Source organism: Scyliorhinus canicula, chromosome 13 (assembly GCF_902713615.1).
Source record: "Scyliorhinus canicula chromosome 13, sScyCan1.1, whole genome shotgun sequence".
Lineage (NCBI taxonomy): Eukaryota > Metazoa > Chordata > Chondrichthyes > Carcharhiniformes > Scyliorhinidae > Scyliorhinus > Scyliorhinus canicula.
Genome location: NC_052158.1, coordinates 155,764,425 through 155,779,186, shown reverse-complemented (window position 1 = coordinate 155,779,186; position 14,762 = coordinate 155,764,425). Strand labels below are relative to the sequence as shown.

Sequence of the window (14,762 nt, the reverse complement as noted above, 5' to 3'; positions counted from 1 at the left end):
CTGAAAATAAACTGTTGGATGGCAGCGATTTATTACAAAAATAATACAAGACCTTTTGAACTCTCTTTACAGCTTTGAAGTGTGCAGTGAATAGTCACTATCAGCAGTGTGGCTCAGCCTGTCCAGCTACTTGTGTCAATCCCAATGCTCCTTCCAGCTGCTCCCAGCCATGTGTAGAAGGCTGTGTGTGTGACAGAGGTTACGTTTTCTACAATGACAGATGTGTGCCAAGCGGTCAGTGTGGCTGCTGGTCTGAGGACAAACACTACCCGGTGGGATCTGAATTCTGGACGGATGATACCTGTTCAACGAAGTGTCAATGTCCTTCTGCAGGTAGTAAATTAGTGTGCTGGAGTTCTGGCTGTGTTACGGATTCATTCTGCGGAGTTGAAAACGGAGTTCCTGGTTGCTACCCGCATGCATATGGCATCTGCAGAGTTCATAATGACCCACATTACAATACGTTTGACAAAGCGACCCATCATTTCATGGGAACGTGTACCTACACGATCGCCAAGCTGTGCACAAATTCCTCGTCTCTTCCATACTTTAACGTCGAAGCGAAAAATGAAAATCGGGGCAACGCGAAAGTATCTTACGTTCAGAGAGTTCGAGTAACTGTTCACGGCCATACTGTCTGGATTGTAAAGAGGGAATCTCACCGTGTGTTGGTTAGTGTCTTTTTGCTAAGTTGCGTTTTCTAAAATTCTGCATTTTCAACTGAATTTATTCCGAATCGTTCCTTAATTGGAACGTTTATTTCATTACAATAGGAGGCGAATGATGAGGAATATATTGTGCAGTCTTGGCAGTGTTATAATGCTGAATATGATATCTTCCATTTGTATATAGAGTTAAAGACAGTGCTGTGAATCAGTGTAAAATGTGCATCAATCAGATGCTAAGGAAGGTGCTTACTCCATTCCTGCAGTCAGATCACTGTTCAGGTTTGTTGGGTTATTGTGTGAAAGGATGCCGGACTGTTTTAGAAAAGGTATTGTTCAATCTCCATTTTCCTCTTGTGTTCAGGTTGATGAAGTGTGGATGACATTACCCGTGACCCTAGTCAATGGTGCCGTGAGCGTGAGTAGGAGTGGAAGATACGTGGTCCTGGCGACAGATTTTGGGCTTGGTGTCTCCTATGACACTGATCATTCGGTGGAAGTGAAAGTGCCAAGCAGATATTTTAATCAGACTTGTGGCATGTGCGGCAACTATAATGGATTGAGAAAAGATGATTCCATGAAACCCGATGGAGAGCAAGCCAAAGATTCGAATGAGCTGGGAAATAGCTGGAAGGTGCCACCGGATGATCCAGGTTGTGACCCAGGCAACCCTGGGGAATGTGAGCCCGCTGACGAGAACCTCTACCAAAGCGATGGTTTCTGTGGTCTGATCACCAGTCAACGAGGTCCATTTGTAAAATGCCACTCTGTAATAAATCCCATTGGTATCTTTGAAAGCTGTGTTGTCGAGCTGTGCCTGTTGGCAGGAAGTCAAGATGCTCTGTGCAATGCTCTCCAAATCTATGCAGACGCGTGTCAAAATGCAGGAGTGACTATTCCACCCTGGAGAAACTCCACTTTCTGTCGTATGTATTTGCCAGCTGCTGGTGTTTTCGCTTGAATATTTCCTTATTGCACCTGAGAAAAGTCTCTGTTTTTGTGATATTGTGTGAGATGGTTCATTTTGTTACAGACTTGCGATTTCCTGTTCAAGTTACTTTAGTTCAATTTGTTCACGTGTTTGATTTTATATTTTTAATTCTTGTGATCCAAGTGAAATCCAAAAGTATGTGTGTGGCTTTTTCTCCATGAGTCTTCCTTCTCGGTTGACTGTATAATTGTGAACATTTTCTGGTCTCAGAAGCCTTGAAGCTTTTCTTGTACCTTCTTTGCTTTCAGATGTCAACTGTCAAGTCAATAGCCACTACAATGCATGTGCCAGTGCTTGTCCTGCCACATGCACGGATCGTTTTGCCCCAGAGAACTGCAGCAAGCCTTGTGTGGAGGACTGTGAGTGTAACATGGGGTCTGTTCTCAGTGGCAGCACCTGTGTGGCTGTGGAGAACTGTGGCTGCGTCTACAACAACAAATACTATGAAGTAAGTTTTCCCAGCAGTTGTAAGTGTTTTTGGTACCCTTTGCTTCTTGTACATGAGGAGTATGTAGTAATTTTGAAAATAACCCTTGCTCTTTGTCTGCCAGAAACGGACAATGTTCTGGGAAGAGGGATGTCTAAAGCGTTGCCGATGCTCTGGAAATGACCACATAGAGTGTGAAGCAGCGTCTTGTGGAGCAGAGGAAATTTGCAAAGTGCAGGATGGAAATTTGGGATGTTACCGAGCAGACACTGCAAAGTGCCACATTTACGGTGACCCGCACTATACCACATTTGACATGAAACTGTACCACTTCCAGGGTGCCTGCAATTATACTGTGACTGAGACTTGTGGAAATACATCTGTGCAGTTTTCTGTGACAAGTAGGAACGAACACAGAGGCAGCCCAACGTGGTCTGCTGTTAATTCCATTGCTTTGCGACTTGATGACCTTCATGTTGCAGTGAGGAAACATAAGCTTGTTTATGTGAGTAACCTCTCTGATCGGCGGAGTTTTCTGACTTAATGTACTGTTGATTAGTGGTAGTCCCTGTCTTTGTTGTTACTAATTTTGGTTATGTTTTGTTTAGGTGGATGGGGTGAGGGTTGAGCTCCCTGTGAATCCCCATCCTTCAGTAAGGCTATCGATGGCAGGATCATTTGTTATGGTCCAGACAGACTTTGGTCTTCAGCTTAAGTTTAATGGCGATGCCGAACTGTTTGTCATGGTGGATGAGAGGTACAAAGGGCAGCTGTGTGGCTTATGTGGTACCTATACTGATGACCAGCTCGATGACTTCTTGATGAGTGATGGAATTCTAGCCTTGGATTCCAATCAGTTTGGAAACAGCTGGAGAGTTACTGATGATGACTGGCTGTGAGTATTTACTACACCGTATTGTGAATTAAGGTAAATGCAATGCAACTGGGTAGAGTTCTGCAGAGATTGAGGAGCTATGACAGTAAGTAGAGTAGTTGGTTGATGTAAAAACGACTGATTTACTTGGCGGAAAGACTGATTTCCTGTAAATGTCCACATGAACGGGTGCGTTTAGTTCTGTTCAATCTCTGTGGTTTGCAGTGAAGACTTGAAATGGATCGTCCAGTATTGGTACATATTACTTTGAAATATGACCAATGCGTAACAGAAGTACATCATGCCTTTAGTGGGAAAGATTTTGACAGCACCTGTATTATTTTCTTTGTCTGTGCATTGATGTTGGAGGAGGAATTAAAATGAGAGATTTTCTAATTTAGGACAGAAATCATACATGACTTTCCTTGCACAGGTGTAATCAAACCGCTCCACCACCACACACCTGTGAGCCATCATCAAATGAAGAGGCCGAGGAATACTGCAAAATAATTTTGGCAAGCAATGGCCCTTTCAAAGATTGTCACTGGTTTATCCCTCCTCAGTTGTACTTTGAAAGCTGTGTGTATGATCATTGTGCCACTGGAGGAGATTCTGTGTTGCTGTGCAGTGCTCTGGGGTCATATGCTTCAGCCTGTGAAGCAGCTGGTGTTGTTCTGGGAGACTGGATGGAACAGAGTGGCTGTGTTGAAAAAAGTAAGTTTGAAATCACGTATCTTTACTTGTTCTTTTCCATCATTTTGTTTCTCAATCCTTCTGAATAGTTATACCGAAAAGACACAATTTCCCTTCAAAGCACACGCCTATTATTAATAATCAGCTTTGTCTGCGATTAGTTGACTTTAGTGAGTTGATTGTGTTTCTCACGGAACTTCCTTATGATTGTTTAAACTGGTTTAATTTCTGGGTAATTCTGCATGCATTAAACGTTTTGTGTATTAAACACAGATTGTGCATTGGACTGTAATTTTGATGTTGACCTGTGCAATTGGACACAATCCAAGACAGACAATTTTGATTGGAAACGCATCAGTGGATCAACACCATCAAGCTACACCGGGCCGTCTTATGACCACACCACTGCAGGTAGGTGATGTGAGATCCTTTCCTTACCACGAGGTGTTGACTGAGCAGATGATTTGTTTCTAACCAGTGAGCATAATTGTGTGTCCAGGTGGTTACTACATCTACCTCGAAGGCAATGAAGGCAGTGAAGGAGACAGAGCACAACTGGTCAGTGCTCCATGCAAAAAGACAGGAGCTCAGTGCTTGCGATTCTGGTACCACATGTATGGAGTAGCTCACAGCATGGCTTTGAAAGTTTACCAGGTTGAAGGTGGGATACCAGTGCTAATGTGGCTGGAGACAGGAAATAAAGGAAACAGATGGATTGCAGGAGAGGTGGGCCTACAGCTCTCGGGAAATTCGCAGGTAAATTATATGGATAATATTTGTGCAATTGTTTTTGCATTTTTGTTTTGTGGTGAACTCGTGCAACATGCGCCCTTTACTCAGAAATCACATTGCGAATTTATTTCTTGTGCTCACCTTTAACTTGTTAATTATAAATAAGTTTGACATCTTAGGTTGCTTAATCAAAGTAGAGAATTGATGTAGTCCTTCTTTTTCCAGTGTCACTGGATTTGATTTGATATTGTCACATGTCCCGAGTTACAGTGAAAAGTATTCTTCTGCGTCCAGTACAGTCCAGACAGATCATTCCATGAAAAAAATACAGGACAAATATAGAGGACATACATAAATACACAATATACGTACATAGGCACAGGCATTGGGTGAAGCATACGGATTGCGATACTGCTCAGGGGAGAAGATGTGTGAAGAGATCAGTTCAGTCCATAAGAGGGTCCAGGTCCACTGGAAGGAAGATAGGGAAACTGTATTGTTTGACTTGCAGTTGTCAAATTTTGATTATCAATAGTGTGATGCTTTCTCTTCCAGATCCTCATTGAAGCAGTCCGGGGCAATGACTATCGCAGTGATGTTGCTGTGGATGACATCTCCTTCCATACTGGATGCTGTGGAGGTTTGTAGACATGACTCAATTTCCTGACATAGTTTGTGGTTGATTTGTTTTGATATCTTGAATATAAATGAAACTTAGCACTGCTTTTAGTTTTGACATTTGTTTGACCTCTTTTTGTAATGTGTTGGTATTTTTAATTTCCCGCACTTACGTTGGCTGGAAAGTTGACTTGATTTGTCTGTTTTGTAAAATGGCGATTCTTCTCAGGTTTTACCTTATTTTGTTCTGCAGTCACGTGTGTCACAACAGCCACAACGAGCTTTCCAACTACAGCCAGCACTGTGACTTCTGACACAGCAGGTGAATTAAAAGAGCCCACATATGATGTGGGACTTAAGTTGTTATATTCTTATTCCAGTCTCATTAATGATCGGTTTACAGTTGTAATTATTCTCATGATCCCCAAGGGGATACTCTAATCAATCTCCCCGTGGGATTCGTGGAATACTAGCTTCACCTCCCAGTTGTGGCTTGTTACTAGACAATCTAAAAGCCTGTCCGGACAAGGACAGTATCCTGGTTATCCCAAATGGGGCCTTATTGAGTGTAAACTATTGTTTACTTATTGTCTTGGGACTCCTGCATCTTTATGTGACAAAGTACACCAGCAATTAAGATTCTAGGCATCCCAGCCGCATTGGAATATTGCCAGACAGCTACGAGTTGGGTGAAGTTTTGAAAATCCTAATCTTTGGGAAATTAGAGGCCTTTGATGCAGGCCTGGGGGATTGGGCCCATTACGCCGAGCGTATGTGACACTTTTTCCAGGCTAACGGCATCAATGAAGAGGACAAAAGGTAATTCTCCTGACTGAATACGGGACCCCAATTTTTGGCATAATCAAAGCCTCACGTACGCGGCAGCCCCGGAGTCAAAGTCCTTTGATGAACTGGTGGAATTGGTGGACAATCAATACGATCCAAAACCATCCGTGATTTTGCAACGGTCTCAGTTTAACATGATTGTATGGATTTCAGGGGAGTCGGTAACTGATTTTCTGTCATGACTCTGAAGGCCGGCAGAACATTGTGAGTTTTGTCCATCCCTCTCCGAGATGTTATGGGTGTGCGGGGATTAACAATGTGGCAACTCGGAGGAAGGTGGTGACAGAAACAACATTGGACCTGAAAAGAGCTATCGAGCTAGCCCTGCCACGAGAGACTGCTGAGAAGAGGGTTCAGAAACTCCATGGTTCCATTGACTATAGCGTCCATAGTGTTGGACGACCCCCTCACAACAGTGTTCGCATGGTCCGATCATCACCAAAGCAGCAACAAACTGCACAACGTTGCACCAGACTCAATGGTCAAGGGCACCACAAACCAATGCGATACCTCCCTGGAGGATGACAGGGGTATCGGTGACATTGTTAGGCTGCAATCACAGAACGTGCTGCGACCAAGGCTGTCAGAATCACAAAAGATCTCGCCTCCTTGGGCAGACTACAAAGTCCCTCCGATCAGGACCTTACATATAGCTAACCCTGAGGAGAATGACCTGATGAAGGTGAATTGTATCACTGTCCCTAAGGTGGCACCTGTCCCTAAGGTGGCAGTACCACGGCCGTGCCAAGGGTGCCATGGGCCCGCGATCGGTGCCCACCGATCGCTGGCAGCGGATCCGTTTCCCGCGCACTCTTTGTCCTTCCGCCGCCCCGCTGTATCACTTCGCGGGGCGGCTGAGGGGCATCCCGGCCCGCGCATGCGCGGGTTTCGCGCAAATGCGCGATGACGTCATCCGCGCATGCGCGGGTTGGAGTCTTCCAATCCGCGCATGCGCGGCTGACGTCATGTGACGCGTCAGCCGGATCAAACTCTGGCAAGCGGGCTTAACGAAATTCGTTAAGCCCGCGATGCCGGAGTTCACGGCCGCGGCATACTAGCCCCGACCGGGGACCAGAATCGGTTCCCGGTCGGGGAGGGGGAGGCTGGCGTCAAACCCGCCCGGATTTGACGCCAGCCTTACGATTTCTCCCTGTCTGGGAGAATCGCGCCCATGGTGTTCAGTCCCATTCACAATTCCTCAGATACTGAAGCAGTCTGTGCCTGCATGCAGCAAGACCTGGACAACATCCTGACATGGCTTGTTAAATGACAAGTAACATTCGCACTGTGCAATGTACATCTTCAACAAGATTTCCCTTTGACAGTCAATGACATTACCATCCCTGAATCCCCCACTATCAACATCGTGGAAATTACCATTGACCAGAAATTTAACTTGACAAGTCATGACCAGTTCAGTAAGAATAAACAACAACACCTCCTCCACAATAGTCCTCAATAATGGGGCCCCGCAAGGCTGCGTACTTAGCCCCCTACTCTACTCCTTGTACACACACGACTGCGTGGCAAAATTTATTTCCAACTCCATCGACAAGTTTGCTGACGACACGACCATAGTGGGCCGGATCTCGAATAACGGCGAGTCCGAATACAGAAGGGAGATAGAGAACCTAGTGGAGTGGTGTAATGACAACAATCTCTCCCTCAATGCCAGCAAAACTAAAGAGCTGGTCAACGCCTGTACTTCCTCAGGAAACTAAGGAAATTCGGCATGTGCACATTAACTGTTATAACCTGCCTGCTTACCATTGGCTGGGGACTAATGACAATCCCATAATCCTGTGGGAGTATGAGCTTCCCCAATGAGGGGGGCGGAGAAATCATTAGCAGACTCCCTGCATAAATAGAGCTGGCCAGTTTGGAACCAGGGAGAGAGGAGTTTGGCAGCAAGAGACGTTGTTGCTGCTGTATAAATATATGTTAATTTGTAAATAAATGTTATTTCTTTGTATCCTGAAAACTCGTGCTGGATTCTTCGTGGCCCTCACAAAATTAACCTTTACCAACTTTTACAGATGCACCATAGAAAGCATCCTATCTGGCTGCATCACAGCCTGGTATGGCAACTGGTCGGCCCAGGACCACAAGAAACTTCAGAGAGTCGTGAACACCACCCAGTCCATCAAACAAACCTGCCTCCCATCCATCGACTCCATCTACACCTCCCGCTGCCTGGGGAAAGCGGGCAGCATAATCAAAGACCCCTCCCACCCGGCTTACTCACTCTTCCAACTTCTTCCATCGAGCAGGAAATACAGAAGTCTGAGAACACGCACTAACAGACTCAAAAACAGCTTCTTCCCCGTTGTTACTAGACTCCTAAATGACCTTCTTGTGGACTGACCTCATTAACACTACACCCTGTTTGCTTCATCCGATGCTGGTTCTTATGTAGTTACATTGTATATCTTGTGATGCCCTATTATGTATTTTCTTTCATTCCCTTTTCTTCCTATGTACTTAATGATCTGTTGAGCTGCTCGCAGAAAAATACTTTTCACTGTCCCTCTGTACACGTGACAATAAACAAATCCAATCCAATGAACAGGTCAGAGGATAGGAATTTTGTGATGAATAACTCATCTCTTAACTATCCAAGGTTCTCCACCTTCTACTAGGCAGAAGTCAGGAATATGGGGCGCGATTCTCCCGAGTTACGAAAAATCGGGAAGCTGGCGTCAAAAACGGGCGCGTTTAAAGCCAGCCTCCGCACCCCCGACCGGGAACCGATTCTGCTCCCCGGTCGGGGCTAGCATCGTGCGGCCGTGAACTCCGGCATCGCAGGCTTAACGAATTTTGTTAAGCCCGCTAGCCAAAGTTAGCGACGGCTGACGGGTCAGATGACGTCAGCCGCGCATGCGCGGATTGGACGACTCCAACCCGCGAATGCGCGGATAACGTCATCACGCATATGCGTGAAATCCGCGCATGCGCGGGCCGGTATGTGGTACGGCCGTGCCAATCGGTGCCATGGTTCCCCAGATCGGGACTTTACGGCCGTTTTTACGAACGGTCAGACCAGGTGTGTTTTACGTTCATAAAAACGTCCGTAAAGGCCTTGGAAATCGACCCATCGGCCAGCTGAGAATTGTTGCTCGCCGTAAAAAAACGGCGAGCAGCGATTCGTGTCGGGGGGGCGGGTGTGGGGGGGGGGGGGGGGGGGAGAATAGCGGGAGGGCGTCGGACCAGCGTGTCCGTAAAAATTTACGCCGCCCGCTATTCTCCGATTTTTCGTAAGTCCGGAGAATTGCGCCCATGATCCTTCGGCAGCTATTTCCAACCTTGTTAACATCCACCACCTAGAAGGACAAAGGCAGCAAGTGTATGGAAACTCGCCATCTCCAGATTTCCCGACCTAGCATGTCATCCTGAAATTGGATCAAAATCCTGGAAATTCCTATGTGACAGCACTGCTGAAAGTACCTTCTACGGTGGTTCAAATAGGCACTTCATCTCATCTTCACAGATTGCACCTGAATGGGAAAGTGATGCTGAGAATGAACTCATTCCTCCTGGTTTCTGCCATGTGGGGGGAGTTAAGATATAGAACATAGAACAGTACAGCACAGAACAGGCCCTTCGGCCCTCGATATCTTGTAATTTTGTAACAAATTGTGCCAATGATAAACTTAAGTTAATACCATTATTACATTGTCAAAAATTAACTCATAAAATCAGTTCCCTGCCATCGTCACCCCTTCTTATCACATTAAGAGGGACATAGATAGGGGAGTTAGGAATGAACTTTTCCTTTTAGTAGAGTGCTCAGTAACCTGGAGGCATTAATTTAAGGTAAGGAGCCGGACATTTAGAGGAGAGGTGAGGAAAAGCATTTTCACCCAGAGGGTGGTGGTAATCTGGAACTCATTACCTGAAAGGGTGGGAGAAGCAAGAACCTTCACAACATTTAAGAAGCACCCAGATGAGCACTTGAAACACCAGAGCATACACGTATCGCATCAAGTGCTGGAAAATGGGATTAGAACAGATTAGTACATGGTGGCCGCCATACAAATGATGGGCTGAAGGGCCTCTTTTTGTGCTGTAAAACTCTCTGACTGTATCCCTACTTGCCCTGAGGTAGCCTTCCAGAACTTTGCTCAAAATGGCCATTCCCGTACGGTTTTAGTTTAGGCAGGTACCGTGATCGGTGCAGGCTTGGAGGGCCGAAGGGTCTGTCCTGAACCGCATTGTTCTTTCTTCCTCATTTGTGCAGAGCAATAGAAATTTCAAACACAAAAAAGCACTTTGAAGGTTTCAGTATCCATCTTCAATCGCAGCAACCTCCACACACCACTGGATTGAGACCTATATTGTTATCATTAATTAATGAAAAATCAAAAGCAACAGTTTCCTTTGAGACGTTTTGACATTGTGATGTTGGGGTTGTAATAATAATAACCTTTATTATTGTCACAAGTAGGCTTACATTAACACTGCAATGAAGTTACTGTGAAAAGGTAGTGTGATGCATTCTATTGTTATGTAAAATGGCCAAACCTATTGAATACCAGTTTATTTTTCCGACGCCCATTGAAATGTTATATAAGATGGTGACAGAATAAATTATTTTAGGCTGTATTTCTGTTTTCTTCAGCCATATCCTGCCCAAGTGGTAGTCACTATGAGAGGTGTGGTACCAGTTGTCCTGCTACCTGTACGGATCTGTCTGCACCTGACGGCTGTCTTCTACCAACTGTTGAGGGATGCTTTTGTGACCCTGGATATGTTCTGAATGTGGACAAATGTGTTCCAAGCAGTCAGTGTGGCTGTGTGGATAAGAACAACAAATATTTTCAGGTAAATTCATAGACATTCATGTAAGCTACTTGAATGAAAAGAAAGAATGCTGAAAAAGCACGGCAGATCAATCTGAACCTGGAAGGAATAGGCCGGTTATGCCAGAAACCTGCTCATTACTCTGCCTATTTAAATTCTAGAGCTGCTGAAGTCTTTTTTTTAAAATATAAATTTGGAGTACCCAATTCATTTTTCCAATTAAGGGGCAATTTAGTGTGATCAATCCACCTACCCTGCACATCTTTGGTTGTGATGGCGAAACCACATGCAAACTCCACTCAGACAGTGACCCAGAGCCGGGATCGAACCTGGGACCTCAGCACTGTGAGGCTGCAGTGCTAGCCACTGTGCCACCGTGCTGCCCTGCTGCTGAAGTCTTTGAGAGAATCTTCATCTCTATGCCTCTGACGTCAAGGGGGAGTGTCTGGGGTAATTACTCAGCTTCCAGGAATTCAGCATGTTATATTCTTAGTAAGACTATGGAATTAAGCTAGATGAGATCTGACATGAGTCCTGTTGAAGTCTTTAGAGATTCCCAGATCTTATTTGAAAATTGATAGATGGCCGTCTTTGGAGCTGAAGAGCTTTTTAATCTCTCTCCTCAGCTCCAGGATGAGCCTCAGCTAGTCCTGATGGAGCAGCTTTGCATCGCTCCACCTTAGAGCAGATAAATTGGTGTATATGTTGCTAATGTGCGTTACCCTAGTCATGTAAATGAATCTGTGTATGGGATTTCGGATGGGGTCTCCAGTTTCAAGTTAGATCGGCCATGGATTCTGCTCTGCCATGGTTGAACTTGAGGAAAGGAAGCCCAGAAGTTGCCTGCAAATGGAAACAGCTTCTCTACTTATACCCTATCATATCCTTTCATGACCATCAAGATCTCTATCAGGTCAACCACATACTTTTTTCCAGAGGCCCCACCTGTTCAATGGGTAATGCTCTGAATAACTTGCAGTAGTTTGTATAACGCTGTTAAAGGCCTACTTAAAACTGTAAATTAAATACGAAGCTGGAAGCAAATTACTGCGGATGCTGGAATCTGAAACAAAAACAGAAAGTACTGGACAGTCTCAGCAGGTCTGACGGTCTCTGTGGAGAGAGAAGGGAGCTAACGTTCCAGAGTGGGTGACACTTTCGGAGTGTGACCAGGAGGAATGGCCTCCAGTGCCATACAAAGAGGTCAACAAGTAGATACCAATGCCCCCCCCCCCCCCTCCCCACGGCTCCTCGAGACCTTTCCGCCCCCACTTGAGCATCCACACACCTCCCCCCCCTCCACCTCCTCAGGGCAAAATATACATAAGGTGGCCCCAGGCGAGACAGCAGTCGTAGGTCTGCTGGATGCCAAGACCCAGCTGGGTCCCAGTCAGATACTGAGCCTATGGAACAGGGTTACCCGGAGCTGATGGAAACGTTAAGGTCGGGACATTTAGAGGCAGATGTCAGCGACACTCCAACAGATCCATAGCCACTTGGAGGAGTCCCAGAGGCTACAGGCGCAGGAGATGTGGGTGACAGTGCGTGGCACCGAGGGCAACACAGCTCTCGTGGGTGGCAACCGCAGTGGAAAGCCTGATGCACAACATTGCCACCATTAGTGAAGGTGTCCAAGGTGTCTCGTGGTCGGTGACGGTCATATCCGACTCGTTGGAGGACGTGATCTAGTACGAGGCTGATCTTGATGACGTACTGCTGGACGTATCCCGCTCTCAGATGGGAATGGCTGAGGCGCTGTGGAACTTGACCCAGTCGCAGGTGAGATTAATGAGGCAGTGCAGATCATGGCCTCATCACAGGAGCATTGCCGAGGGCATCGACACAATGGTGCAGGCACGTTTGTAAATTCCTTTCTTCATTTTTCCAATTAAGGAGTAATTTAGCATGGCCAATCCACCTAGCCTGCACACCTTTGGTTTGACCCACGCTGGCTCAGGGAGAATGTGCAAACTCCACACCGACAGTGACCCAGAGCCGGGATCGAACCTGGGACCTTGGCGCCATGAGGTAGTAGTGCTAACCACTGCGCCGCTGTGCCGCTCTTCGATGGTGCAGGCATTGAAGAGCTGCCAGGGCTGGCAGAGTCAGATGATGCAGGGGCAGCCAGCTCGAACCAGCTGCCCCTCCATCCTGAATTGTCTCCCGGGGTCCTATCGGTACTAAGTGGGAGGAGGGGGTCCTGGTTGCCAACACAGACCCGCCCAGGAAGTGGCGACGGTGGCCACCAGCTCCTCCCGAGTTCCACTCCTATGGTGAGGCCGCTTCTCACAGCCAGCACACGGGACAGGGTGGCATTGGTGTGCAGGTGCCACCGACAAGTACGCTGCTGCCCTCCAGCCCCAGAACCCCTAGAGGACGCCCAACTACCAGGGGCATCGAAGGCCACAGGACGAGGTAAGCAGCAGGCTGCCTCCACCACTGATGTGCATCCTAGACGTACCAGCGCAGCTAGGAGCTAAGAGGGCCAAGCACATCAAGAATCACTGAAGGCACTGAAGATAATCTCGCTATAATTATACAGGGACTTGGTGAGGCCAGACCTGGAATATTGCTCTCCTTATCTGAGGAAGGATGTTCTTGCTCTAGAGCAGTGGTTCTCAACCGGGGTCCATGTAACATTACTGGGGGTCCACACAAAAAAAATACCGAATTGGGGGTCCACGGTGATATTTTAGTGGTCCATAGAGCAATTCTACTTCAGAACAATTAGAATTAGAACAGTACAGCACAGAACAGGCCCTTCGGCCCTCGATGTTGTGCCGAACAATGATCACCCTACTTAAACCCACGTAACCCGTATACCCATAACCCAACAATCCCCCCATTAACCTTACACTACGGGCAATTTAGCATGGCCAATCCACCTAACCCGCACATCTTTGGACTGTGGGAGGAAACCGGAGCACCCGGAGGAAACCCACGCACACACGGGGAGGACGTGCAGACTCCACACAGACAGTGACCCAGCCGGGAATCGAACCTGGGACCCTGGAGCTGTGAAGCATTGATGCTAACCACCATGCTACCGTGAGGCCTCAGTAATTGTTATTACTGAGAATTAAATTTTTACAGTAATGTACGCCATATTAAAATACTAAAAGTAGAAATATTCATGTAGCTATGAATTGTTTATGGCAATCAAGTAGAAGAAAAAAACTTTACATTTGACAGTGTCGTAAATTTAAAGTTACCTAGAACAAACAGAGGTGAAAATCACCCATCGTTTCTCCTTGACAAGTTTAATGAATGATTTAACACAGTAATCACTAGAAACTGTGTATATTTGATATGAATTGGTTATTTTTAGAGTAATTTAATTCAATTTAGTAAAAAGTTTTTTTCATTACTTTTCATATTAGAATAAGTTTGGCAACGTACGAAAATACGGCTAATCCGTTTCCAACCCTCACGGTAAGGTAGATGGACTTTAGTCATCGGACAAAATATAAGGATTAGTTTACCACGCATATAAGAAGCTTTTTTTTCTGTGGAATGGCTATGGGGGTCCACAAAAAAAAATTAAGAGGAAAAGGGGTCCATGGGTTAAAAAAGGTTGAGAACTCCTGCTCTAGAGGGAGTGCACAGAATGTTTACCAGACTGATTCCTCGGATGGAAGGACCGACGTATGAGGAGAGATTGAGTCAGTTCGGATTGTGTTCGCTGGAGTTTAGAAGATTGAGTGGGAATCTCATAGAAACCTATAAAATCTTAACATGGCCACATAGGGTAGATGCAAAAAGGATGTTCCCAATGTTGGGGGTGTCCAGAAGCAGGTGTGATAGACTGAGGATACGGGGTAGACAATTTAGAACAGATCTGAGGAGAAATTTCTCCACCCAGACAGTGGAATTTATTAACACAGGAAGTGGTTGAGGCCAAAATATTGTGGGCTAGATTCCCCTGTCGGAGGGATCTTCAGCTTCGCCGGCAGCGCACTCACGCCTGCAGATTTTCCGACGGCATGGGGTGCCCACTATGTAAAACCCCATTGGCTGGCTGTCGGGACGAGGATCCTGCTGTCAGTGGGGGCGCTCCAGACCCAGGATGGAGAATCCAGCCCTGCATGTTTTCAAGAAACAATTAGATATAGCATT

At 46.2% G+C, this 14,762-nt stretch overlaps 1 protein-coding gene across 1 annotated transcript in view; it reads left to right on the top strand.

Annotated features, from left to right (window-relative positions):
• The window catches only part of LOC119975669 (IgGFc-binding protein-like), a 140,148-nt gene that overhangs the window by 82,970 nt on the left and 42,416 nt on the right, over nt 1–14,762 (top strand). Inside the window, 11 exon segments of the mRNA XM_038815451.1 lie at nt 73–671; nt 1,030–1,591; nt 1,905–2,104; nt 2,208–2,588; nt 2,692–2,978; nt 3,391–3,671; nt 3,924–4,061; nt 4,150–4,406; nt 4,938–5,022; nt 5,254–5,322; nt 10,465–10,667. Of these exon segments, the coding sequence (XP_038671379.1) occupies nt 73–671; nt 1,030–1,591; nt 1,905–2,104; nt 2,208–2,588; nt 2,692–2,978; nt 3,391–3,671; nt 3,924–4,061; nt 4,150–4,406; nt 4,938–5,022; nt 5,254–5,322; nt 10,465–10,667 (3,062 nt within the window).